Here is a 27,526-nt window from a genome sequence, read left to right on the forward strand (position 1 = left end):
CCAGATCAGTTGAAGATCTGGGGAGATAGCCTTATAATTTCTGGAACAACTGTTGCTCATAGGCATGGTATTAGGCTATACGTATATATTACCTAGTTTTATTTTCTCTACAACAAAGGCGAATAGCATTGTTCCCATTTCATAGATGAGTAAACTCAGGCTCAGAGAGTATGAGAAACTTGCCCAGCACGATACAGAGATGGGGCAGTGGGCTTGAGATTTCAACCCATGTCCAGCCACCTGTACGGCCCGTGCACTGTGGATGGCCCCCCGTGGTGTCGCTGGGCACACAGCACTGGGCTTAGAAGCCCGCGACATTGCACATGTGGGCACCTCAGGCCTGTGCCAGCTGGCTTCCGCCGTCCTTCCAGCTTCCTCTTGGTTCTCTGCTTTCTCCCTTGCTGAGCCCGGCAGGGCTTTTGGCCACACACAACAGAAATTCCTGTAGCTAGTTTAAGCAGAAAGGGATGTATTAAAGGATGTTAGTTAGGTGGTTCACGGAATTTCTGGGAGGGACCAAGAGTCAAGCTTGGATGTTGTGGAGCCAGGAGGAGAGCCAAACCACACGGTGGGACTGTTCTAGCAGGAAAAACCTGCTGCCCCGGCTCCCCGCTCAGGCCCAGGGCTTCAGGGAATGACCGCCAGAACCATGCCATCTTCACCAGTGCACACTGTGAGGCTGGGTCCCGGTGGGTGACCCCTGCCCGCTTCCGTCCAGTTCTGGTTGGTGAAAATGAGCTCCCATGCCTGCACTCTGGCTGCAAGGGATTCTGAGACATGTGGTCTTTCCAATTTTCTGCCCAGCGGGGGTTGATGACCCGGTTTACAGTAACTCATCCCTTTCGTAACTCATCCCTTTCCTAAGCCCCAACCTTGACTGCACCCCACGAAGACCACATGGGTAGCGTTTGTGCTCAGTACCTAGCGCCTTGGTGGGTACACAGTGACACTTCCGTGCTCCTCTGAGCGCTGGGCCCCGTTTACCTTGCTCTGCTTCTCCGACTGTAGTTGGTACAGCCAACAGTGAGTGGGGTACCTGGAGGGTCCTCGTGGAAAACTGTTCAACTCCACAAGTGAAACCCGCTCTATAGGGGTGTCCATCCAGCACAACAGAATTTCCCCAAGTTACGTTTTAATAGCAGAAGCCTTTCCTCGCGTGTCAGGTGTGCTAGTTGGAGGTGGCACGGAGCGTGGTCTAGCGAAGGGGTGCTTCCATTCCCAGAGGGCTTCTCTTCAACCAGGGCTTTCATCTGCGGGGTCCCACATCCTGAGCACTGTGATGACAGGAGTAACAAGTGAAAGGGGTCAGCATCTTTCTTCTTTATAAGAACTATATTGTGTGCTTCTTTGAGGCTTCAGGTGTTCAATTGCTTTTGAGAAAAGCATCATGTGGAGGCCCAAGGTCTGAAAATAATACTTGAGGGAAATGTGTTGACTGGAGGAATAGTATGGAAGTGAAAGGAGCACGAACCCAAGAATTCACTGATGGTCTGCTTATCAGCTGGGCTACTTCAGGCAAATGTCATTCATATATTTGACTAGTTACCTACTCTGTAGAATTGGAAAAGATACAGATGCTGAGATGCTAGGAGTTATTGTAAGAATTAAATTCTCAGACTCTGGACACAGTGTCTGGCATGCGATTCTTACATTTTAACTTCTTGTCCATTTAAGAAATCACTATTCCCACCTCCCCGCCACGGTTCTTGCTGCCAGTGTGGGTTTCTGTAGTTTGGTAATTACAGGGGTAGTCTACATCATCAGGTGGATAAGCAGATCAAAGTTTAGGTAACTTGAGATGGTTGGGGGGGAAAAAAACAAAGCTGATTCTTTAACTCCCTTTTTCAGTATGACTAGGTTTTAGAGCTCACAGAATATTAAAGTCATCATGAAGGATCTTAGTTTGCATTTTTCTGGTCATCTTGAAGTCTTGATTTGGCCGGGAGCTTGCAATATATGTATTAATTTTCCTTCGGAGTTCACTGAGTAGCAACAAGCAAAGGAATCACTTGCATTTTAATTGGGCCATTGCCCTTCCCCCCCCAACATGATTCCAGAATTGAAAAGCTAGGAAAATTATTGGATCAAGTGACCCATGCCCATGCAACCCCAAAGCATTAAAAAAAAAAAAAAACTTGGAGTGGTTTTTGTTTTTTGTTTTTTGGGTTTTTTTGGCTGTACCACATAGCTTGCAGGATCTTAGTTCCCCAACCAGGGACCGACCCCAGGCTCTCAGCAGTGAGAGCGCAGAGTCCTAACCACTGGACCACCAGGGAATTCCCCAAACTTGGAGTTTCATAAATTAAAATCACTAATGACAAAAATTCACTGCATTGTCATACCCAAGATTCTGTTCCTAACACGGGGATCTCATTTTAGGCGTGCGTGTGTTTTTCTTTGAATTTTGTTTATAATCAAGATTTTTTTTCCTTGTGATGAGAACTCAGGATTTACTCACTGGACAGCTTTCATTTGTAACACACAACAGTGTTAATTATATTAATCATGTTGTCCATGACATCCCTAGTACTTATGTATCTTATAAGCAGAAGTTTGTGCCTTTCGACCACCTTAATCCACTTCCCCCTCCACTCACCCCCCACCTCTAGTAACCACAAATCCGATCTTCTTTTCTCTGAGTTTGTTTGAAGTATAATTGACCTACAAGACTATGTTTGTTCCCGGTGCACAACCTAGTGATTTGATATTTCTATACGTTTCAAAACGGTCACCGCAAGGATCTCATTTTGAAAAGAAAAATTTTGTGAGTGGGTGGTATGTGTCTCAGGGGACAAGTCTGAAATTTTTGGAGGACAGAGGTCAGCGTGAGAGTAACCCGATGAAATATGGTGCCACAGCTAACCCCATTTCCTTAGGGGAAGAAACTGGCAGTAATTCAGGGACAAAGGTTGGTTTTGTTCCAGCTGGAAGCTCAGTCGACATCGAGGCTGCACTGTGTACAGTGCCCCTTCTTGACATAGAAAGCTGGTGAAGCAAACCTGAATCCAGTCTAGCAACCTCAGTCATTCCGACAAGTGCTTGTAAGGGAGATGGGGGCAGCATGAAATATTTACAGGGAGCCTGGCAGGGATGAGCACATCCAGAGGTTGAGTTCAGCAAAATGTAGGGCACAGGGAAGGCCTGAAGTGGTGAGAATGTACTTAGTTGTTGCGAGAGAGGCACTGTTTTGGAAGTGGATTCCTATCTCTTTTAAAAGCGCTAGGGGGCCTTCGCGCCGGAAATCTTTACTTTCTTGAAAAGTATGTTGGATGTTTCCAGAACTGTGCAGTTGATGCAAAGAATACTGGGAAGAGATGGCACCTCCCCTCCTGTTGCCTACACTCTAGTTGGAAAATCTTACCCTTTCTTAGGTTGTAGCTGTCAAGTCCATGCAAAGAAAAAGGATAACCCTGAGCCTGCTATACTTGGCCCTTTCTAGACCAGCTTCAGCCTTGTGGTCTTCCTAGATTTTGTTCATACTCCCGAGTTAACCAGGTCACCAGCCACAGACCTGTGTTGGCTGGTGTTCCCCGCCGAGGCAGGGAACCCTGAGGCCGGGGGTCTCCTCTATTCCTTGCTGTTCGTCCTTTGGGCACTCAGCCAAGAGAACCATCTTCATCTGAGTCTTGTATCCAGACATTTCAGCCTAGAGGCAGGCGGACTTTCCCAGCTCTCTCCCCAAGAGAAGGGCATTTCTGGGTTTGACTAAAACACCCTGAAGTCTTATGAGCACATCATTTCATCCCAGCACAGGCCAAAGTGTTAAAGACTGGCAGCTGAGGATGTGAGAGAGAGGGAGTCCTGGTCTGTATGTGTGCTGGGCTGTGTGTGTGTGTGTGTGTGTGTGTGCGTGTGTGCATGTGTGCGCACGCGCACGCATGCACACGTGCTGGGGTGTGTGTGTTGATTTTTAATTTTTGTTTCAACACTCATCCTGCATAGAAACAAATATCATTCTTAGAGATGCTTTTGAAAAACAGATGAAAGGACCAGCAGTATGCAGACAGGTTCATGAACACTTGGCCTTCTCTGAGCACAGTCCTGTTTTCCACTCTGTCAGCAGAGACATTTTCCTTTTTACAGGGTAACTTCAGACCAGGGCTTTGTTCAGAAATCCTTTATTCAGAGCCTCTTGGGGTTTTTTTTTGTTTTTTTTTGGGGGGGGGTACGCGGGCCTCTCACTGTTGTGGCCTCTTCCGTTGCGGAGCACAGGCTCTGGACGCGCAGGCTCAGCGGCCATGGCTCACGGGCCCAGCCGCTCTGCGGCATGTGGGATCTTCCCGGACCGGGACACGAACCCGTGTCCCCTGCATCGGCAGGCGGACTCTCAACCACTGCGCCACCAGGGAAGCCCAGCCTCTTGCTTTGAAGAAGAATTGATTGGAGGTTGGTCTGGCAGAGGCTGTAGGCATCTCCACATGCACGGGTTGGGGGGCCCTTAGGGAGAGGGCATGGGCCCCTATATGCTCCTGTTGTTTGCAAACGTGCTTGTGAGCTCTAAAGACTTAGGCCTTGGAAGGCAAACAACTGTTTGGGGTTTTTTAGTTTGGAATTTTTTTTTCCATGTTATTATCCTGGACATTTTCCAGATGAATTTTCTGGGTGTGTTTGTAAAATTAAAAGCCTTCCTAATTGGTCCATTCTAGGGCCCTCTGCTGCCTGCAGCAGGCACATCTCCCTGGCGTCATTCAGAGACTGTTGGCCGGACCCAGGGGTTGGCTTCTCCACCCCAGCTGTAGTTGTGTGGGACGGGAGAGTGCCTTTGTGTGGCGTCAGTCAGGTATGGAGGCTTGATTTCTACTCCCACTGGGCTCCTGATTGCCCTTGACCAAGAGGAGAACAAAGACACCTGTGCCATCTTTGCATTGCTTCACACCCCGGGGCACCCTCTGTCCCAGCCCAGCAAGCAAGCCCTGTGATCTAGGTGTGTTGTTCCCATGCCTTCTGACATCTTCTCATGTCCTAATTCAGGTGCATCTATTTTCAGACTGAGCTTGTCCTGATTTGAGTGTCACTTTTGCAAGGCTGTGACCTGCACGTGCTCGGCTGTTTTCTTCAAGGATCCCTGGGTGTTCATTGATTCCAGCTCTTTGGAGGCCTTTGTCGTCTGCAGAGTGCTGCAAGCACAGAAACCACCCACCCAGCTATCCTTGGGCAAGAGCATTTCATTTGGAGATTAAACCTAGTGTCCGGATGCCTGGGGAAGTGGGGGAGCTCCTGGAGGAATGGGGCAGTTTTCTTGAGTGTGAATAGGATAGAGGTGTGCGCCTCCTATCATCATCAGTCAGTATTTATTGTGGGTCCTTATGCTGACTGTCACCATAGGAGGTCCACTTTGTGCAGAACTGTTTGTAAACTCAATAGCACTGTTTGCAGACATGGGAAGGGTGTGGCTGTCATGGGAGGAAAAGGTTGACCAAGACAGGCACTACCACTTGGGTCAGGGTGGGGACAGAACGGCCTGCCGGGAAGGATAAAGGCAAACGGGGAGCCTCGAGGAAGATGGGGTCAGCCAGTCGAAGGGCTCGATGGCCACAGTCTGGAGTTTGCATCGGACCCAGAGAAACTCTGGGGGTCCCAGGATTGGAATGTTTATGGCATTTGACACCTGCCAGATAGTGACTATTGTAAACCAATGGCCAAGGAGAGCTAGGAAGGAAATAAATAATAGGGTCCCTTTGCACCGGAGAAAGTATTGAGAGAAAAGAGAAATTCTGAAAGGATTTTCCAAGAGCTCAGAGTGAAGGTGCCTATGAGGAGGAAGGGGGAGGTTTGGAGCTGGGTAAATGGTTACTGGCACGTTCAGTTGCCAATGTCACCCATCTACGTGGAACCTGCTGGGGTGAGTACACAGAGTTTCTGGGATTGAGAAGTTCCGTCATAGAACCAGCTGGAAGTCATTTATGGGCATCATTCTGGATATTTCAGAAGTCTCCCCAAGGAATGTTATCGTAAGCCCTGGAAAGGACAAAGGTACCCATGGTTCCCCTGGAGTTCCCGAGTTGCTCAGAGCTGACTTTTCCTTTAAATGGCGTAGCTAACAATGCTGCTTCAGGAGTCTCTTTTGATTTTTAGAGTCGCCTTAGTCTTTACACTTCTTTTTTCTTCATCAATAAAAAGAGGGTCGAGACCTAGCTCATCCTTAGCCTGACAGGAGATAACTTGGAAAATAAAATAGTTGAAGCCCTTGGTTCTCCTGAGAAGGAAAGTGCAGTTCCCTTCCGAGTGGGAGCCCTGATCTTGTTGGTGACAAACAGTCACCCGGAGAATGGCCAGGATGCTTTTCAACGGGACTCCATGTCGGGGTTTTTGTGTGGCTCTTCAGGGAGGACCCTGGGCGGCACGTGGTTCCTTCTTTCGTCCTCTTGTCACGTCCCCAGTGGCCTGATTGGGGCTGGCAGCCCCACAGCGCTGACTTCTGGGTCTTTGAACACCGCCCTTCCCTGAGCACTCTGCTTTCCTTCCCCGCATCCCCTTTGTCACTTCCAATTAAGCTAGGAACTTGTGGAACCAGGACAAGCCAGGTATAATTTGGTTAGTGATCTAAATAAGCCAAAACAGTGGAGAGGAAACGTAAATATAAAAAATAGGAGTGGAGTGAATAGGTTTTATACAAAAGTCTCTATAACCACGATTTATTGAATGCCCACTGTGTGGCCAGTGCCGAGAGGATCTCAAACATTACCATCTCTCTCTTTTAGCAGAAACTCTCTAAATGCGTTGTACTTCTTCATACGAGCAAGCTGAGAACTAGAGATGTTTGCTTATTATTCACATAGCTAGTAAGCAGGGGATGCTGAGTTTAACCCACGGTCGTCCAACCAAAATTCACTCTCTTTTCGTGAAATATGCTGCCCCTCTAAGAGATTTCACTTAGATCTGCTGTGTCAAATGGGACACATTAAGAGTCCAGTACCAGAGAGGAAAGAACATTTGGTTTGTGAATAGGCAGACCTGATTTGGGTGGAAATCTGAATCCCCACTGTCCCCCTCTCTGTGATTTAGGGAAGATGCTTAAACTCTTGAAGATTCCATTCTGTACTCTGGACTCTCAACGCCCTCCCCTCCATTCCCCCCACCCTGGCCCGGTGAAGCATCTAACCCTCTCTTGTTGACACGCTGAGATCTGTGTTAACCGTACACAAACGGTTGTAGCTGAAGTAATGTTGAAGCTCTTGAACCCAGTTAATGCCATGGAGTCTGATATTATTCTTGTTACTTAGATTATGAAGGCCCTGTGCAAACTTTTTTCATAGGTCTTAAAATTAAACTTCAATTGGTCAGTGCTAGGAGGACCACATATTCTTAGTTGAGCAAATACAAACCAAAGAGGCTTTACCTGCCGTGCCCACCCTCCACTGAGGTACTAGAAGTTTCATGCATTGGCTGCTTCTCTGACTGCCAGAATTTGTATTGTTACAGGCCAGCCAGGCACATTCTTATTTCTTTTGTTTTTAAACTGTTTTAGATAAGTTTAAGACCTGGAAGTCACCATTGCCCAATTCCCATGGGAAATCTCCTCCAATTATTTAGAGACATTCTTCTTGTGGGAAAAAAAAGGTGGTGGGAGGAACAAACAAGTGATTGTTTGGAGGCTCATAGGAAGAAATTTCCACATGTGACCCAGCTTCTTCACCAGTGCTTCTGAAAGCTGAGGGTTTGGAAGTCAAGTGCCTACCACCACAGACCCAGACGTGATTCTGACAGAGAAGATTCTTCCTGGTAAAGATGAGAAATGCTTTCAAAATACAGCTGAGCCCAAACACGTCATTGAGCATTTAGTGGGTTTTGATGGATTTCTTCCAAGTCCTTCACCCCACCCTTCCCCACCTGAGTAGGAAAGGTTAATAATTTTTCATTCTAATGTAGACTTGGTAGGCTTAGGGGACTATATATTTTTTTTTGAAGAGGAATTATTTCGAGATCTGGAAATTACAGAATGGGCGCAATAAACCTGTAAAACTCTGAGCACCACGGGGAATTTGGGGAATTCCATTGCCACTGGTAAGCTTACAGAAGAGCAGGCAGAGACAGGGAGGGAAGGAACTGGCCATCACAGAAACCACTCTGAAAAAACGGATTTGTAGCGCACACAGCTTTCACCAGCCCATCTGAAATGCACTCGCAGCCCGGTCACAGGTGTGGGCGGTGCGTTGCGCGTACACACTGTTCAGGTGACCAAAGCAGCATAGCTCAGCGGCTCCCCTTGACTGCTTAGCACCTTGGCAAGAGTAGAAATTTAAGCTTATCCTCCTGCTGTTGGGAACCACTAGAACTTGGCCTCCTGCTTCTGAGCCTTCTAGAAGGTGTGTACTTCTACAGTCTACGCGCATTTAGGATGTACCTCACTCACTGGAGTCATTATGGGGTAATTAAACACCCACACCACCTTCAGTTTCTGAGAACCAAATGAGTGGCTATTCTTATTACTTGACAATAGCAATGTAGTAAAAATAAAATATAGAGAGTGGGAGATTCTAAGCCCTGCCCCCATTTTTGTTTCCTTTTGTGGAGTCTTAATGGAATTATGACTGTGGAGTTCAGGCTCGTCCAGTTCATGGGCTCCAAGCAATATGGGTGAGCGGCAATCTGATCCCGAACCTGGCTGGCAGCAGTCCTTTGCAGCAGGTCTTTTAACAAACCTGCCATTTGGCACGTTCTCCTTGCTGTGATGGTGCCAGGTGGGTCGGGCTGGAACCCAATTGTCTCCAGGTGCAGCATGCATGAGGAGTGGCCCACTTTCCTTTCACCTATGAAGGGAGGAGTTTGAAATTGTGGGAAACGTCAAAACCAAGAAGCAGCCTTTACTTAAGACCCACGTCCTGGGGAAGGTTGCTTCTGCTCACCCCAGCCCATGGTGACACCTCCCTGTGGAAATCCTGCACCCTCACTTCCTTTATCCATCACTTCCCACTTAGCACCTGTTGTCCCGCCCCAGTGGGAATCTTCTCCTGTGGACAGGGTCTCACCTGCCCAGCAAGTCTGCACAGCACAAATGCTTAGAGAAGGCACTTTTTTTTTTTTTTACTTTGAAGCAACTTTATTGAGATATAAGTGCCATTCCGTACAATTCATCCACTTTTGAATTTACAGTTCAATAATTTTTACTAAATTAGCTGAGTTATGAAACCATTACCATAATCCACTTTTAAACATTTTTATCACCACAAGAAGATCCTTCATCCGCAATTACAGTTATCCTCTATTTCCACGCTTGGCCCCAGGCAACCACTGATCTACTTTATATCTCTATAGCTTCCTTTTCTGAACATTTCATATATGTGGAATAACTCAATATGTGCTCTTATGTCTGGCTTCTTTTCCTTAACATAATGCTTTCTTATTCATTTATGTTGTGGCATATATTAGCATTTTACTCATTTATGTTGCTGAATAATAATTAATTGATGAATGAATTACATTTTATTTATCCATTCACCAGATGTTCCATATTTGGGTTGAGAAGACCCTTCTTTTTTTTTTTTTTTTTGCGGTACGCGGGCCTCTCACTGTTGTGGCCTCTCCCATTGCAGAGCACAGGCTCCGGACGCTCAGGCTCAGCGGCCATGGCTCATGGGCCCAGCCGCTCTGCGGCATGTGGGATCTTCCCGGACCGGGGCACGAACCCGTGTCCCCTGCATCGGCAGGCGGACTCTCAACCACTGCGCCATTGGGGAAGCGCCTTAATTACTCTTTGATTCTGGTCTTGAGAGCTAATCTCATGGATACCAACAAGACCATGTACCAAAGCTTTGGGGAAATGTCTGCAGGGATGCTCCTGAAAATGATTTCTTAGAGACCCCAGGGCCTAGAGAGGCATTGGAGAGAGATCTCAAGCTTCAGGTGGCCTTGACATTGGCTAAGGAGATCCCTTGTTCCCTCTGCCCCACTGAGTGTGAGTAACCACAGACTCTCATGGCCTGGTCCAGGGAGTCCTCAGGTTGGGGCAGGATTCATGGGAGTGAGTTCAAGTCATGATGGGGCTGGATTTAATTTCTGAAACCAAAAGTGTCTCCATTTCTATGAAAAAACTACCCTCAAGTTAAAAGACTGATTGGACAGACAAGCCAGACTAGAAAGCAGGGGCTGAGAATCTGGTGACCAAGACCCTTGGCTGGTGTGTCTCAGTGGTTTGTCCTTGGCTGGGGGCCAGGCAGGTACAAATGACTTGACATTAGGGTGTGGGCTGCTCCAGCTTTCCGTGGGGGAATCGGTCAGATGCGTGAGTCATAAAGGCTTTCTGCTCCTCTAAAGTCAGGTTTTCCTTGTCCCAAAGTGATTGGTCCTTTTCTCCATCTATGTCCAGAAGAAACATGCTTATCTTTTCTCATGGACTGACCTAATCCTCATTAATGGGCCTTGATTCTGAAAAGCTGGCCTGAGATGACCAATAGCCCTAAGAGACAGGTGTCCTAGTCTAGGATCCAGGCTGTGCACTTCCTGTTCCATTATACTTTCTTATTGCCGTGTGAACTCCCTTTGCATCCCTCTACCTTTACCCAGGACGGCTCCTTCTTGATGAACACTGGGCAGTTTCAGAGTGCCCGTGTTCATTTAGATGTGGAGACAAGCTATGAGAAGGAGAGCAGGGTCCCAGCCTCAGCGATGGGGGCTGGGTTAGGGGGCGTTGGCACTTTTCTGCGCACAAGGGGAAGTTTAAACCAAAAACAATGCCCTATACCCAAGGAAGGCCAAGGAGGAGCATCTGAGAGTGTTTCCAAAACTCCTCAAAGCACTTGTTTCCGATTACTAAGCTACATGGTAAAAAGGCAGGGGTGAGAACTGTTTGATAAAATAAGATTTGGACATACCATTTAAAGGGAGAGCTAGTATGCAAATTTCTCTAATTTATTTGACCATGGAGTCTTTCTTCCTTAGAGCATCTCCGCACACTGGTATTTTGTAGAATGCTTTGTTTTGTTTTGGTTTTGTTTTGTTTTGTTTTTCAGCAAAACTAGAGTAAGGTCATTAGCAAGATTACAAAGAAAGCACCCTTGGGGGGAAAAATTCAAAAGGATAGTGAAACTGTATTAAGGATCTGAGATGAAGAGAGTTTTGTCCTATTTCGCCATTTATTTACTCCAGGAGCATGCTGGGCTTTGAAGGGACGGATAAGAGGGAACTTTTCAGTCCGTATTGCTCCGCTATTTCCAAGGAGGCAAGTGCCAGAGAGGTGAGCAACCCCATGCCTGCTCAGGAACCTCCAAGAAGCTGTGAACCCACCCCCTGCTTTGGGAGTCAGCTCAGGACTTGTGGCTTTGAATCTCAATGCTTTTGGAAGGACACGCCTGCTCCAGTCGCAAACACCCGCTATTGCTTTTTTTTTTTTTCCGGTACGCGGGCCTCTCACTGCTGCGGCCTCAGCGGCCATGGCTCACGGGCCCAGCCGCTCCGCGGCATGTGGGATCTTCCCGGACCGGGGCACGAACCCGCGTCCCCTGCATCGGCAGGCGGACTCTCAACCACTGCGCCACCAGGGAAGCCCCGGCCGCTATTGCTTTTGCCTGACCTGCTTTCCTCATTCAGTTTCCTGCACCCCGACGTCCTTTGTGCTTGCAGCCCCTAGGGTGGGAAGCCGTCATGGTAACAATGAACAGTATAATCTAATGCTCTAAGAACCCATATGGTTTGTTCTTTGTTGCAGAGGGCTGTCTTGTGCATTGTTGGATGTTTGGCAATATCTCTGGCCTCTACCCACTAGATGCCAGTAGCAACCCCTTCTCCTCCCCGTAGGAGAGAACCACTGGTTTATGTGCAAGCATAAATACACGAAGAAGAGCAGCCAGCATGTTTCCTGATGCAGGCACTGGAACGAGATCAAGAATGGCTTTCCTCTTTGGGCATGAGAAGTTATTAGAGCAATGAGAAATGTTCAAGCAGGTCTTATGTATTTACCATTGGATGTCTCAGTGTGCAGGATAGATTGAAGGGATCAGCAACTGAGGAAGAGAGAGAAGTTTGGAGTCAAGGCCCTAAAATGTGACAGAATACAGGGGAGGGCACAGGTGAAAGAGTTAAGAAGTAGAATTGACAGCATCTCACCACCAAATGTGAGGGCAAGAGGAGTCGAGAATGACTCATCTGTGCTTGAGCGACTGGGGATTGACATTAATGAAAAGAGGAAATATATGAGGAGGGACCAGGTGACGGAGAGCATAACTGGTTTTATTTCAGCCCATGCTGAGTTTGAGATGTCTGTGGGACATCCAGCTGGAGCTGGGCAGGGGTCAGGGGGAGGTCTGGGTCTGAAACTCTGAAGAGAGATGGAGATTGAGGAGTTGGCAGCTCTTCTTTGGTTGTTATTGCTGTGGATGTAGAGGGGAGAACCCAGGGAGAGGAAAGGGAGAGAAATGCTGGTGTTCCTTCAGATACCCTGGGCTGCCAGGAGGGAGGAGGGAAGTCAAGGATGGAGGCTGAGAATAGATGGTCAGAGAGCTGGAAAGTTCTATCCACCAGCAATTTAGGGTCTAATTGGACAGCCTCAACAGCTAAAAGTCAGTTCTGTATATAACTGAAGACCAAAAAAGCATAATGGTATATGCTGCCAAAGTGGAGGGAGGTGAAAGGGGTGTGTGATCTCTAAGAGAGCTTTGTGGAGGATGAGAATGGATCACAGCTGCATAGAGCCTGGCTTTCTCAAGGGTGTTTGTGAAACCTCTGCACTGATGACAGAAGATGGAAGGGGGCTGCTGCTTCAAGTTTCCAGGTCACGGCTGTCCCTGCTTGCACGGCTTCAGGGTGTTCCCATCAGCTCCCATCACAGGGCAGGGAAGCAAACTGAGCGCCTGATGGCTTTCCTCATTCTCTGTGAATTATTTTTGACTGGGGCATGGGGACCGGAGAGAAGGAAACTTGAATGCTTCCTGTGTGTTCAAGTCACTTATGAATTTTGGCAAGTATAGTCTTTTCACTTTGTGGCTTCAGTAATATGAAGCCTGATAGCCTTAGGATTGGCCGATGGGAAATTGTAAGGAAAATCCGGATTCCACTGGCTTTTTCAAAATGCAGTTGACCTTCAACAACGTGGGTTTGAACTGCGCAGGTCCACTTATACGTGATTTTTTTCTCCAATACGTATACTATTATGTTTATGATCCAAAGTTGGTTGAAACTGGGGATGCGATATCCGTGGATACAGAGGGCCAACTGTGGGACTTGAGTATATGTAGATTTTAGCAAATGTGGTGGGTCCTAGAGCAAATCCCCTGCAGATACCAAGGGACAACTGTATATATAATATAAAACTTAGCATTTTAGCCATTTTTCGGTGTATAGTTCTGTGGCATTAGGTATATTGACGTCGTTGTGCAACCCCATCCATGTCCAGAACATTTTTCATCTTGCAAAACTGAAACTACGCATTAAACAGTAACTGCCCATTCTCCCCTCTCCCCAACGCCTCGACCACCATTCTGCTTTCTGTCTCTGTGAATCTGACTTCTCTCGGTACCTCACAAAAGGAGAATCATACAGTATGTTTTTTTGTGACTATTTCACTAAGCATAATATCCTCCAGGTTCATCTCTGTTGTGACATATGTCTGAGGTTTTTTTTTTCTTTTTAAAGCTGAATAATATTCTATTCTATATATATATATATATATATATATATATATATACACATTTTGTTTTTCTACTCATCCATCAATGAACACTTGGGTTGCTTTCCCCTTTTGGGCATTGCTGCTATGAATGTGGTTGTACAAATAGCCCTTTGTGGCCCTGCTTTCGATTCTTTTATGTATGTACCCAGAAGTGTCCATTGGCTTTTGTGGTATTGTCAACTGCTTGCTCTGTTGGGGAATCAATCCCTAGCTCCCTGTCCTTCTGATAACTTCCTTTTCTTGTTACTCTTCTGCTTCTGCTGATGGGGGAGTCTGATGTGTCCTTAGGCTGGGCTTTGTAACCAGCTGGAGAGCCATCACTGAACCCCTGCCTGTAGTTCTTGGCTATGAAGATCTACATCTTGTCCAGCTAGCTCTGTCCTAGAGTATGAATCTGGAAGATCTGTATTCTGATCTCAGGACTTCCACTAATGTGCCCGGACCTTGGCAAGTTTCCTGTGTCTCTGGGCCTCTGTCTCCACATTCCCACCAATGCGAAGGTACAGCTAAGTAATCGATGGGTCCCTCCCATGTCACAGAGGAGGAGGGCATAGTGACCTCCTAAGCCCAGGAACCGTGGTGGGTGAGATGGAAGCAGAGCTCCAGACTCTTTTTTTTTTTTTTTTTAAACAGGCATCTCACGTTGATGATTTTATTTTATTTGGCCTCACCATGAGGCTTGTGGGATCTTAGATCCCCAACGGGGGATTGAACCCTGGCCCTTGGCAGTGAAAGCACGGAGTCCTAACCACTGGGCCGCCAGGGAATTCCCAAGCTCCAGACTCTTAACGTGGGCAATTTGACCAAAAACTCATCTGCCCTGAATTCTTGGATGCTTCTAATGGCTTGTGTACATGCTGCATTCTGGTACATGGCTAATTTTATGAGTAAATGTAGCAGTATTCCCCCTTAAAGCAAAATTATATGATATATTATCCATACTTGTTGAGAGAATGGACAAAAGAAAGGTGGGATAACTGTTTTCACCATAGATTTTTGGCAGATGTCACAAACTGATACTGGAGAGAATACTCTATAGGCAAATTTTACCTCTGGTTAAGACTGTAGCTTGACCACGGGCCAAGAAAATTTTAACCTCCTTTTTTCCCTCACTTCTTTAAAAAAATTTTTTTTAAAGAACAAGTTTTCTTCTCCTTAGCTGAACTCAGAGCAAGTCCACGCTCCTTGAACTGGGAAGGTAAGTCCCGGGAGGTCACCTACATGATCAGTTCTCAGGCCCCTCGACTGCATGTGACAATTCAGACTGGTCCAGGGTTTCCTGCTTGGGTTTGGAGACTCGGCACTAATCCTCCTGTCAGTTCTCTCTGCCCGACCAGTGAAGCATCATGTATACATCAGTGATTTTTTATCTTTCTTTTCTTTTTCTCAACTGTAAAAGGCAGATGGCTTGGTTTTTTTCAAGGATGTGGTATTAGGGTGTTAGGTTGAATAGAACCTGATTTGGAGAATGTACAGAAATATATAGCATTTTTTTTTTAGGAGACATTTTAACCATCTAATTATAAAAAACAAAAACAAACCAACAAAAAAAAAGACAGACTTCCTGGGACACTCAGTCATCAGTTTTTTAATATATGAAAAATTTAAAAGCAATTGTGAAGAACGAAGAATTTCCCATGGTGTTTGGGACTAGCTCATAATAATTGGCGTTCCTGGGAGGGGGAGGGGAATCCATAGTGGATAAAACTCTAAAAGAAATGAAGAGATTAAAAACAAACAATCCTAAAACCCAGCAGTCCTTCTGGGTTTTCTAGAAACACGCCCTGACAGTGACTCCAGTGAGCAGACAACATTTGTTCTTTTATTCCTGACAAGTGTGGCTTCTAAAGGATAATCAGGATTTTAATAACATTATTCCCATTTAAGCAGTTTGTGAATTTTCATACCTACCATGAAGGCTGTAGGGTTTTGGAGACCTCTGTCTCTGTTTGGTGGATCATGAAAGACCCCTTTCGCTGTAGCTGCAGAATAAGGTGAATTTTACACATAGTAGAAGTGATGATATATGTGTGGAATCCTGTTTTTTCGGTCTTTTTTTTTTTTTTTTTTTTGCGTTATGCGGGCCTCTCACTGTTGTGGCCTCCCCCGTTGAGGAGCACAGGCTCCAGACGCGCAGGCTCAGCGGCCATGGCTCACGGGCCCAGCCGCTCCGTGGCATGTGGGATCTTCCCGGACCGGGGCACTAACCTGTGTCCCCTGCATCGGCAGGCGGACTCTCAACCACTGCGCTACCAGGGAAGCCCCTGTTTTTGTTTTTTAATTCTGTTTTCTGATAAAGTCTTAGAGAGTAAAATCCAATCGCCTTCCTAGCTGCTGACGTTCTAACTGGAGTAAGTGTTCTCAAGGGCTGGGTGTTTTTGTTGGTAGTGGTCTGGGGAAGAAGATGGGAGTACTTTGGGTTAGGAAAATTGTAGCTTTGGGGTCATGATGGCAAAATTATTTAAATGGGAGTAAAATTTTTATTCCTACTTGAATGCAATAAGAATCTGGCCCTTTGGTATAAAATGCAAAGTAAAATACTTGGTTTGTTAAGCATTAGGTGACTGGGTGGAAAATTTCTCGACCCATTATCCTAGCTTCACATTTTGGGGCACGTGAAATACACATTTCGGTGTATTTCTGGTTGTCTTATGCCTGAGATCGTCAATCCACCTCAGTGGGCGGCGGTGGTGTCTGTATAATGGGGCTGTTTTGACTCCATCACCAAGGTGTGTCTCCTTTGCTGGTAGAAGAGCTGATTCACAGATATCTGCAGGAGTAAGGCACGCATAACTTCTGCCACGGTCTGATTCCCCGGTACTCCCAGAAAATCAAAGCCATTTCAGCAGCATGGTTCCACTCCACTGGCAGGGCAAGGGTTGGCTTGTCCTCCTACAAACACAGTTTAACAGGATGCATTCATAAATGAAAGATGATCTGAGTGCTGTGCATGGGGCCCTCAAGCTCAGGAGGTAAAGCTGAGAGGAGGAGGGAAGAGAGAGCGACAGAATGATAGAGCTCGTATTCCTGGGCTCAGTAGAATATGGGGACTTGGCAGGATGTCGGAGCTCGCACTGGCAGGGCTCACATTTTCGTTGATAGTTCATAACCCAGGACTTTAAAGAACTGAATGGGGAAGGGAAATGAAGCACAGCGCACTTTGGAGTTTGTCCTGTGCCAGCGGCTGTGAAACACAGTGGAGAACGTTCACCCGATCAGCTCATGAAGCAGGTAGGAGGGGAGACGTGAGCAGCCAGGAGAATCCTGTTTTCTCTCTGAACACAACTTACATGTCTTCCAAAGGTTTCTTTTGTTTTGGTTTGGTTTGGTTTGGTTTTTAAGTGTATGAGAAATGAGAAGATAATATTGACCTAAGAAACAGACTTAGCCTGAATTATGCTGATATCCGCCCAAGCCAGAGATTTTCTCAGTTACTAGTTTGATGACCAAATGACAGCTATATTCTAGGGGTTGCCTTAAAGTCACCCCAGATCTTACAGCATTTAAGTTAAAAATCGATTTAAAAATTGGCAGATAATCAGTGAGCCGCAGACACTGTTTTAGAATCAGTACTTTGAAGATAGTCAACCAGGAACTGATTTTCAGACTTGACTGTTGCTATATTTTCTTATTTCCAAGCTAACAAGGTGCTTGCTAATTTCTACTGGCTTTTGTAAGAAAGGAGGTGGATGTATAACAGCTGTGAAATATCTAGAAATTGACTGGGGTCCAGAGCAGAGCCTGAATGCACTAATGTTTTCTCCATTAAGGCAGGCTGCCTCTGCTCAGCTTCTCAATCAGGGAATTGGAAAGAATGGTGAGAGCGAAGTGTGGATCCTGAATATTTGTCTGGGGGCGGGGGAGGGGTGGTGTGGACAGTGTGAGGGGGCGAGGATTGGAAATTGTCACCACGCCATCTTCGCACTCACGAGCAGAAGATAAACAGGGAGGGTCACGGGTGGCAGCCACACTCGAGGACAATGTAAAGACAGATTTGTGGCTCCCGCGGTTGTAGCTGAGTCTCAGAGCATCCCTTCCATCGTCGGGGCTTGTGATAAGAGAAGCAGAACAGAAAAAAAGACCATCGCAAGCCTGGCTTTCTGAACTATTTCCAGGCTTTTCTTCTGCTGGGCACCTGGATACTTGGACCTGGATTTCTGCCACGATGAAGTGGTCAGAGTGTCATGAAACTGAGCTGATGTGGGGTAGGTCGGAAGTGGTGTGTGTGGTCAGCGTGCCAGGAGTGTCAGAATTCGGCAGAGAACTTCATTCCAGCCGAATAGGCCAGCCTGAACACTGGCACTCTCTGAGCTTTTGAGAATGCCCTACTGTCTGCCTGGGAAGGCAGATACGGGAGCTGCTACAGTTACTGCTCCCTGTCTGGTTGTTGTCCTCATGCTGCAGTGGCCAAGTCTTGTGGCTTTGCATTTTAGGCCTGGAGGTCTGGGAGATGACGGTGCTTAGTCAAGCAAGCCTGAACCTTATCTCTGACTTCTCAGCCTTCCACAGCTAGACCTATTCATGGGTGGGGGAGCGTCACTCCTGTGGTCTTTAGGAAACCTCTCCACCCCGACTCTTGCTACCGTCTACCTGCTGGGTGAGTTTCCTTAGTCTCCCATCCTCACACTGGTCTGTCCCAGGTGCTGTTTGCAGGGAATTAAGGCAAGCCAGGGGGCAGGCTCCATTCTAGGGTCCATTCTGGAAGCAGTCAGAGAGCGGTACACTGTGGCTTGTGGGCCAGATCCAGCCTGCACTAGCCTGTTTGTTTGTTTGTTCTAAATTTATTTATTTATTTTTGCTGTATTGCGTCTTCGTTTCTGTGCGAGGGCTTTCTCTAGTAGTGGCAAGCGGGGGCCACTCTTCATCGCGATGCGCGGACCTCTCACTATCGTGGCCTCTCTTGTTGCGGAACACAGGCTCCGGACGCGCAGGCTCAGTAGTTGTGGCTCACGGGCCCAGTTGCTCGGCGGCATGTGGGATCCTCCCAGACCAGGGCTCGAACCCGTGTCCCCTGCATCGGCAGGCGGACTCTCAACCACTGCGCCACCAGGGAAGCCCCCTAGCCTGTTTTGGTATGGCTCCTGAGCTAAGAACGTGTTTTCCATTTTAAAGGGTTGAAGAAACAAAGAATGTAGGACCGAGATGGATGTGGCCTTCAAAGCCTAAAGTATCTACTATCTGACTTGTTAGAGGAGACATTTGCTGACTCCTGATTGACATAGTTTAGGAGCATTGTGACCAGTGGATGGATCAGCTCATTAAGTCCTCGGCGGTTCAAATGGGCTGTCATTTTGCAAACTGATTTTAGTTTCTGAATCTTGTGTTAGATGGCATTACCACCCCCAAAAGGGGAGATTCTGGAGCCAGGAAGTTGAAGATTTTCTGCAGGGTACAAACAATAGGAAAGAAATGTCTGTTGGGTTTTCACCCTCTCCTCTCATTGGTGAAGCCGCTGGTGTAGGTACCTTTGAGACCCACCACGTGTTGACTGTGTCTGCCACTGAACGAACCTGATGGGGGAACCAAAACTCAACTGTCATACTCAAAAATGTTTCGTTTCCTTTTCCCCTTTTGCAGACTGAATGCTGGACAGACAGGTACAATCAGAGTTGTTCGGTGTTGTCACTTTGAAAAGAAAAGATGCTTTCTGTAATAAAAAAAATAAGATAGTTAAGTGAATATCATGTTTTCTCATATTTAGAAGTGTTTCTTTATCGGTCTCTAAGAAAGCTTAGTGTTGGCCGGCCAACCTGACCCCTGAACATACGATTCTTCTTGACCTAGCGACGGGATTTCATTGTTAATGTCATTTCTAATAAGAGGAAAATCTAGCGACCTTACTCCTGCTTACCTTGTGTCAGAACTGCAGGCCTGGATGTGCAGCTGACGTTTGTAAGTAGCGTATTGTGCGTTGCAGAAACACAGGAAAGTTTTCACAAGAAGATTGTAGTTTAAGAAGAAAACTAAAATGGCTGGTATAATTATTTTTTCTCCAGGACATTGCAGCCATCTATCCTCCTGGACTTGGAAATTGGATGCTGTCAGTAGAGAAGAATGGGGGTGGGGCCTATTCTGACAGATGAAAACAAGTGGGGAAGGATGAAAATATGTACATGTGCCCCATGGGAGTCGGAGCCTGGAAAACAAGATGGCGGCAATACGCTTGACAAATCAGGTTGTCAGACCTGGCGAGGGTGGGTCCTTTAATCTACCATGTGAGCAAGGCCTCACCTTTGTCTGGATTTAGAAAGGTTGGCTATGAATTTAGAGATTAAGCAACTGCTATTCCTGTATGCACCAGAATTTCAGACATAGTCAGAAATCTGACTTGCGTAACTGCTAAAACTCAACTGGAAGCCAACCAAACGGAGGCCTGGGCTCCCCACGAGAGGGGTAGATAGTCAGGAATCACAGCACGTGAGGGAATTGATCAAACTGGCCCCAGGAGGCGTGGTCTGTGTGGCCAGACTCAGTGGGTCAGGGTTTGAGGTGAAGGGTTAGCTTTGGTTTCCCAGAAGGCCTCTGCATGAGTCGGCGGTACAGATCTCAGAGACCTAGAGCTACCTGGTGTCTGAAGGCAGCAAGAGGGACCTTTTCACTTCTGAGCTGTACAACCAAGCTGGCTCCTAACGAGGCAGACAAAGTCTGATCATGAGCTGAAGGGAAGCACACGGCACGAGCAGCCCTTAATTAGCCCACTCGTTTATAGCACGTTGGGAGGACTAAGTGTTTTGGCTCAAACCTGGCACATCTGCCCCTCCCTTTGGCTCTCTGGACAGGGCTGGAATCTGACCTCTGCTCATCAGCTTTTTCCTGATGGTGAATGGAATAAAAGACTGAGCTAGATGTGTGCATATGTGTGCAAAAGTGCGTAAACCTAAAGGAGAGGAACAGCTGAGCAAATAGAAGTTATGATTCTGAGTTAGAGAAAACGGGTGATCATGTCCATGGAAGGGAATCAATAATTTCACATCTCAGTGGCTGGCAGGTATCGCTTTGTGTGGCTTTGGGTTAAAAATTCCTTGAGAACTTCTGTAGGCAATGCACCCTCTCAGTTCCAAACGTGATTTCTATACATTTTCTGCAGCGGCGTCCAGGGCGTGTAGCACAAAATCCCTTTCACCTTGGAGGTCCCAATGGCAACTGCCTTTTTCTCTGTGGCCGGGGAACAGTATGGCAACTTTCCTTCTCCATTGACACGGCACCTGCCCTGTTTAGCAAAGGAGCGGGCTGAGTGTGCCGCACTAGGAGATCCTCCAATAGCTTTGCTCTTCCTGTGGGCACGTCTGGCCCAGGGTGCCTCGGTTTGTTCAATCCAGGTGCGCGTAGGCATGCAGCCACACCATGGCTCCACAGGTGGCCTCAAGTAGGGCAGGGCCAGAGCTCAGTCTTGGCTCAGATACGAGGTCGCTGTGTGGTGAGTCAGGCCCTGACAGTGACCCTGTACTCTAGATCCTCCCTTTTTTTTTTTTTTTTTTTTTTTGATCTCTTCCTGAAGAAGTAATACAGCTATGTTTTACATGCACCAGAAGAACTCGGCACTTAGAAGTTAGACCAAAAGTGACTCCTTTGGTGAAAGAGAGAGCTCACCCCCATGGTTTGGATTTTCGAATTTCAAGGTTTGGGAGCTATCAGGTAGGCTTAAAACAAGACACTCTTGGACCATCTTCTTTGCCTCTCTAATTTCCACACTATTTTTCTTCCCAAATTAAAAGATGGAAACCAAGTTGGAAATTGGCAGAATAGGGCAAGTTTGAGGAAGGCTGAGAGTGGCCGCTGGGAATCAGTTTGGTGAAAAGCCCCTATTTCAGTGAGACTTCTCAGACTATGGGGGCAAAGCAGCAGGTGCAGGTCACTCCCTGAACGGGTAGATAGATGGCCTCTTGTTTATACATTATATTTCCCCAAGCCTTGCCCTTTTAAGAAAAACTTAAACATTCTTACCAGCTCTCCTCCCTCCCCCTTCAAAAAAAAAAGTGGTCTTACAACATTTTCGAATTCCTACCCAAAGTGGAACATGAATGGAATGGCCCAAGCCAGGGGGAAGGGGGAGGGAATTCACAGGCACCATGCTTGACCTTATAAACGGCATGAATCTCAGGATTTGTCATGGTGCTGTTGATGGCACACTAACCCTTTCCTCTTGCCTTGTGCTCCTATTTCTGCCCCTTTGGCAAAAGTATCCTTATTTTCTCCTGCTGGCTGGCTCCATCAGCAAAAGGAGGGTCTGCCTTCCAAGGAATCCCGCCTTGGACTTGCCAAATTCCACCGTCACCTTCAGCTTGCAACACTTTGACTGAAGTTCCAGATGGCTGCCTGTGGGGTAGAGGGTTGACTGTTGGCAGGAAGCTGCTGGCTTTGAAAAACATCACAGGTATTTTATTGTAAGAGACGCAAGACAGTTTTGGCAGGGGAGCAATAAAGACCTGGAGGGGAAACAAAATTACCTTCAAGCACTGCCGGGAAGAAGGTGGCAGAAATGAAGGATGCAGTTTGGGTTTGTAAAGCTAAGTCTTTTACACAATCCTTTCCACAGGCTAGAACTTGCTTGGCTTCAGTTTCCCTCAAGTGAGTCAAAGAATGTTAAAAGAGAATGGAACGCTGAAACTGAGAAACGGACCTGGGGACGTCTTGGTGCGTGAGGATTTTACTGGGGTCCCAGTGGCCCGACCAAACTTTGGTGGAAATCCTGCTGTTTTCAAAATGATGAGGCATTAGACATTCTTGTGTCTATAACCAATTAGACATTCTTAATGAGTTTCTTATGGCAACAAAAGTTTAACACCTCATCTTAAAAGTGAGTGGAGGAAAAAAAAAAAAAAAAGTGAGTGGAGGGCTTCCCTGGTGGCACAGTGGTTGAGAGTCCGCCTGCCAGTGCAGGGGACATGGGTTCGTGCCCCGGTCTGGGAAGATGCCACATGCCGCGGAGCGGCTGGGCCCATGAGCCATGGTCGCTGGGCCTGCGCGTCCGGAGCCTGTGCTCCGCAATGGGAGAGGCCACAACAGTGAGAGGCCCGCGAACTGCAAAAAAAAAAAAAAAAAAAAAAAAGGGAGTGGAGTCAGTTATTTTACACTCTCGTTAGGAGAAACATGAGTCATTTCTATAGCATCCTGGGGGCTTAATTAATTGCATTTGTTGCCATTGAGATTTCAGAATTGGGAGAGGGTCTGCTCTCAGTTTTAGTCTTTTTTACCTGTGAGTTCTTCATCTACTCCAGAAGCAGCCTCCAGGTTACTCCCAAACCCAAAGTGGTCTCGAAGCTGAGATAGCAAACCTTTCTAAGCCCAGTGACAGTGAATAATACACTGCTGATTTTTGAAATCAGTTTTACCCCGATATGATTTACTATGATAGACTCTTGTTATCCGCAGACTGACTCTCTAATCTGTGAGGTTTCCCCTGCTTCCAGCCTATTTTCTTTCTTATATTACTTATTTTAGATTACGAGCTCCTGAATCAGGATGGGTGCAAAACTAAATACGGATGATGCAACTAACTCGTAGTAGGGCATTCAAAAAGCAAGGTTTAGTCAACTTTATCAGGTGAGCAAGCCTATTAAAGAAAGGCTAAGTGTGAGTGACTGTGGTTGTGTGTGTGTGTGTGTGTGTGTGTGTGTGTGTGTATAAAGGGTTGCAAGCCGAAGTTAATGGTTAATTCGTGATCATATGGACCTGGGAACATGGTTGTTTTTTAGCATAAATCTTTATGTAAGAATGTGTCTCAAATGTGTAGGTCTGTTTTCTCTTCTGTAAGCGTGTGGCTCAAACATGCTCACGTAATCTGTTTTTGTTAGAGAAATGCCTCACTGTGTAGTAGAGGCTTTTCTGTGAGAGTTCAAACCGAGTGTCAGATGAACTTCCCCAGGCTGCTGTGTTAGGTCCCACTTTGTTTTCATGGTGCTTTGGTTAGCATGAGGGGAAAATAGCCCATGGAGCGTTGTAGACGACGTGGATGTACAATTTTGAAATTCAGAGACAAATCGATTTGGGCTTTTTCTGAAAATGGATCTTACTTTGAGAACCACAGTTGACATGGCTGTGGGAAGTGTTACTTATTCTCGGCAAGAAAACGACCCTGAAAAGGTGCTTATGATCCAAGAGACAGGGAGCTGCCCCGGCCTCTCTGACAGAGCCGGGGGAATGATTCAGAACTCAGGGTCTGTAATTTATATTAAATCCACATTTGTATGGAAGTATCTATGTAGATGGAGAAGGCAGCTTCCTACAAAATGGGATTATTTTAGTTACTCTGTGTAATGGTATTCACAACGTAGCCTGGCATGTCCCTTTCAGAAATATTTAGACCCCAGCCTAAGGGATTTGATCAGAAGTACTTATTACACGTCAAAGTGTTTAGCTCTGTGGTGGGAACTTGTGGGGAAGCCAGCTCACAGAAGCCAAAAAGCAAACGCAGTAGCTATTGGAGAAAGCAGTCATTTGACCAGCTTGTGCTCCAGCTAAGACCAGACAGACAGAAACACAGGTACGGGGCACATCTCTCTATACTCCTTTTGTGTAAGGTCCCTAAGCATCTCTTCCTCATAACCTAGATTCTAGGAATAGATTTTGGTGGGAGCGGGGGATAGTAAACCTGAAGGGAAGAACATTAAATGTTTATTGTCACTAACCTGTAGCTCAAATGTAGTGTTTCCTTCAATAACGGATGCGGACAACAAAGCACAGTAGCATTCACGGTCCCCGTGTCATTGTCACCAGTAGAAATGATACATATCGTTTGTGGTGGGTTTCTTTCAATATCATCAACACTCATTACTACTTTGAAAATATGTCAGTTAATCAGTTTGTTGCTAGAGGTCCCTAATGGGTCAATTAAAAAGCACAGGGCTTATGATAGTATACATTTAAAAATATTTACCGTATTGCATTTCAACATAATTGGTTTTCTTTGTAATCCTAGATATTTTATGCATTTAAAAATATTATTTTGAGACTTTTCCAGACAGAGGCCCATGGTACAAAAATTTTTTAAAAAGAAAATAAAGAAACCTGTCTTAAAGGTTACCATTTGATATTTATTTAGATCTTCATTTACCAGGAGAAAAATATTAACCCAGGACAGCAGGGTGTGTTCTAACTTATGAATCACCTGGGGATCTTGAGAAAATGCAGGTTCTTATGCAGTAAGTCTGCGGTGAGGCCTGAGATTTCTGCATTTCTAACAAATCCAGCGTAGCTAGGAGGAAGCCCACAGCAATCCAAAGAACGGCCTGTTTCCCAAACTCACTTTTAATCATTTTAATCCATCTTAGTTGTAGGTAATAACTTAACTCTTGTAACGCTCGGTTGCGGGAAGAGATGTCCCAGGAGCGGGAAAGGGGGAGAATCTCAAAGGACAAACTTCACCTGCTTCCAAGTGTCATATGTTGGGTCTTTTGGAGCCTGGAGTAGCTGCCAGGCTGGGCAGTGAAGGTGATGGCAGCTCAGGCCTGGGGTAAAGGGTGAGGTAGAGGGTGTGGGAGCAGATGTGTGTCAGCGGGAGGCCGGGAAGCTGCTGCAGCTGTGCCCCTCCCTCTGATGGCTGGTTTGCTGGGCTCCCGGGCCCCGTGTGCTCCAGGGGAACCGGGAGGGCGCTGCAGCTGCCTGCCTGCAGCCCGTGGCCTCAGCCCGGCTCGGCATGGAGAAGCCAGGATTACCGTCCGATCCCTGTAAGTGCGAGGTGGCCCTGTGCTCTGCTCCGAGGAGGATTGTGTATGCCTCTCTTCTCTCCCCGAGGGTGACTTATTAAGTGTGTAATTAGATGATGCAAGTTGTGTAACTCTGTAAGATTTTCATAGACATTTGCAGACTGGAGAAAGGTCCTTTGGTGGAGTCTGAGAGGAGAAATGTCACTGAGCCTCCACGGCCAAAGCAGCATTCTCTAACCCCAGAGCCCCCAGTCCCGATCTGCTGCCTCCTGAAGATGTCCTGCTGGCCTCGGTCAAACCACTTATGTTTTGCAGCTGGGTGGCGGCTTCACAGGGCGGCCTCAGAGGTGCAGAAATCCAATTTTGTTCATATACCAGAGGTTATCAGCTGCCTGGGGACTGACTCATGCTAATCAAACTCCCAGGAGACTGGTATCCAAAACCCAGTGTGTCAATTCCTAGTGAAGAAAGAATCCTTCCAGCCACCAAACATGTTACCACCACCTTTGCTCGCTTGTTTCTGCCATGTTAGCCCTATCTTCCCAGGAGAGAGGTAGTTGAAAATGAGGACTTCATATGGAATACGTCTTAAGGAATGTTCCAGGGACCTAGACTCAGTGTTCTCTCTCATGTGTAAGACTAAATAATCACACCCAGATCCCCTCAGCCTTTGGGCTCACCTTGACTAGATTCCCTTCATACCTCCCCCTCCCCCAGCCCATTTCTTTTCCCCCTCTTCTCTCCCGCATTGTGGAGACCCAGCAGGTGTTCTGCTTCAGCTTCCCTATGTCCAGGCGCTGCCTGCCTGAGACCACCTCTGCTCCCCTGGACTGGATCCAGATGTTTCCTGGGTCTCCTCAGCTGCCCACCCGCCCATCTGTGGATCCCCTGTGAGGACAGGTGTGCGTGTGTGGATGGGACAGGTGGGGCTTCTGCAGGTGCACAGCCATCACAGAGTGACTCTTACTGTTGCTACTCTTTCTTCCTTTTTATTTTCTTTTAACTCTTTCTCACTATTTGTACTCTCAGGGCCAATTCCCTGGAGCTCCGAGAGTGGTGACCCCAGCCTTATATCCATCTCTGCAAGAAGACTCCCCATTGGTCATTGATGCCCCTGGTTCCCAGACCCAAGAGGCATTTTAATAAAATACAGATTGCCAGGTCCCAACCCCCGGTTCTGGGTGAGCATCCAGAGTCGTACTTGTAAAACATTCCGCAGAGGCAGAGAAATCTCTCAGATGGTGGCCATCTGTTTCAGGATGTTTCTGTGTCACTGCCATCCTGTCACCAATGGGTCATGGTGATTGGAGAACTCTTACTTATACTTTTCTTTTTTGCTCAAATCATCTATATAATGAACTGTGTCGTCGTACAAAGCAGTCTCTCTTTTTTCCTCCCTTCTTCAAATAAAAGGCTTATTCTGACAGTCAGCCAAGTTTGGAAACCGCTACTGTGGACCCGTTATCCCAGACCCAGAGCCCTTATTTCATGGAGAGGAAACTGAAGCTTCGTGGATGAACTGGCCGACTGCATCAGGGGGTGCCATCTGGGTTAAGGTCTGAAAACCACGCCCACCACAGACTCCCTGCTCCTTGGTGAGACCCACTGCTCTCAGCCACAGGGGCCCTGTTTCTGGGGTGTCACAGTAGAGCAACAATAAGCAAATGCCCATACGTGCAGGGTGAGGGCCACATTTAACCCAAACCTTGTCCCCCAGTTCTAGCACTAAAATGTGAGTGCTATCAGCTGTCCTGATGTTTCCACTGCTGATAGATTGAGGCTCCTGGAATGGCAGGGACCCCACCTCTTCCTTAGAACACTTTGTCCTTCGATGTCTCAACTTCCCCATCTATCAAATGAGGATAATTCGAACTGTGCTACCTCCCTTACAAGGTTGTTGTGAAGTCATACAAAACGATGTATGTGAAGGGCTTTGGGGAAGAAGGGCACAAAGCATTATGTAATCATAACATGTCTCATCATCACCACCAATATTATTATTATTTTTTAATTAATTTATTTATTTTTGGCTGCATTGGGTCTCTGTTCCTGCACGCGGGCTTTCTCTAGTTGTGGTGAGGTGGCGGCTACTCTTTGTTGCGGTGAGTGGCCTTCTCACTGTGGTGGCTTCTCTTGTTGCGAGCACAGGCTCTAGGCGCACGGACTTCAGTAGCTGTGGCACGCGGGCTCAGTAGTTGTGGCTCACGGGCTCTAGAGCACAGGCTCTGTAGTTGTGCCGCACGGACTTAGTCGCTCTGCAGCATGTGGGATCTTCCCG

The 27,526-nt window shown here is 46.9% G+C and overlaps 1 protein-coding gene and 1 long non-coding RNA gene across 18 annotated transcripts in view; one reads left to right on the forward strand and one right to left on the reverse strand.

Annotated features, from left to right (window-relative positions):
- Window positions 1–27,526, forward strand: part of PDZD2 (PDZ domain containing 2) — a 383,590-nt gene that overhangs the window by 225,095 nt on the left and 130,969 nt on the right. The window contains exon 1 of one of the 10 annotated variants that reach the window (XM_089908717.1): window positions 9,468–16,834. The exons of 6 other annotated variants lie outside the window; for them this stretch is intronic. Coding sequence is in view for 1 of the 4 variants with exons in the window: in XM_089908716.1 (XP_089764842.1) it covers window positions 21,198–21,238 (41 nt within the window). In the remaining 3 variants the exon portion in view is untranslated. Of the gene's footprint in view, window positions 1–9,467; window positions 16,835–18,303; window positions 21,978–27,526 lie in introns of those variants that run through there. 3 more of the 10 variants (XM_089908719.1, XM_089908721.1, XM_089908716.1) reach the window with 3 other exon arrangements.
- Window positions 16,061–25,988, reverse strand: LOC149749518 (uncharacterized). Of its 8 annotated transcripts, none has more exons than XR_016392615.1 (4): window positions 24,711–25,986; window positions 24,232–24,421; window positions 21,738–22,624; window positions 16,061–19,250 (listed from the first exon to the last, which is right to left on the reverse strand). It is a non-coding gene; the product is annotated as an uncharacterized LOC149749518 (long non-coding RNA). The 8 variants fall into 8 exon arrangements; XR_016392614.1 differs by having other exon boundaries at window positions 21,738–21,959; window positions 22,051–22,624; window positions 24,232–25,985; XR_016392611.1 differs by having other exon boundaries at window positions 19,455–22,624; window positions 24,232–25,988.

This window comes from Delphinapterus leucas, chromosome 3 (assembly GCF_059928025.1).
Source record: "Delphinapterus leucas isolate spDelLeu-1000000601 "Yukka" chromosome 3, BTC_Dleu_Yukka2, whole genome shotgun sequence".
NCBI lineage: Eukaryota > Metazoa > Chordata > Mammalia > Artiodactyla > Monodontidae > Delphinapterus > Delphinapterus leucas.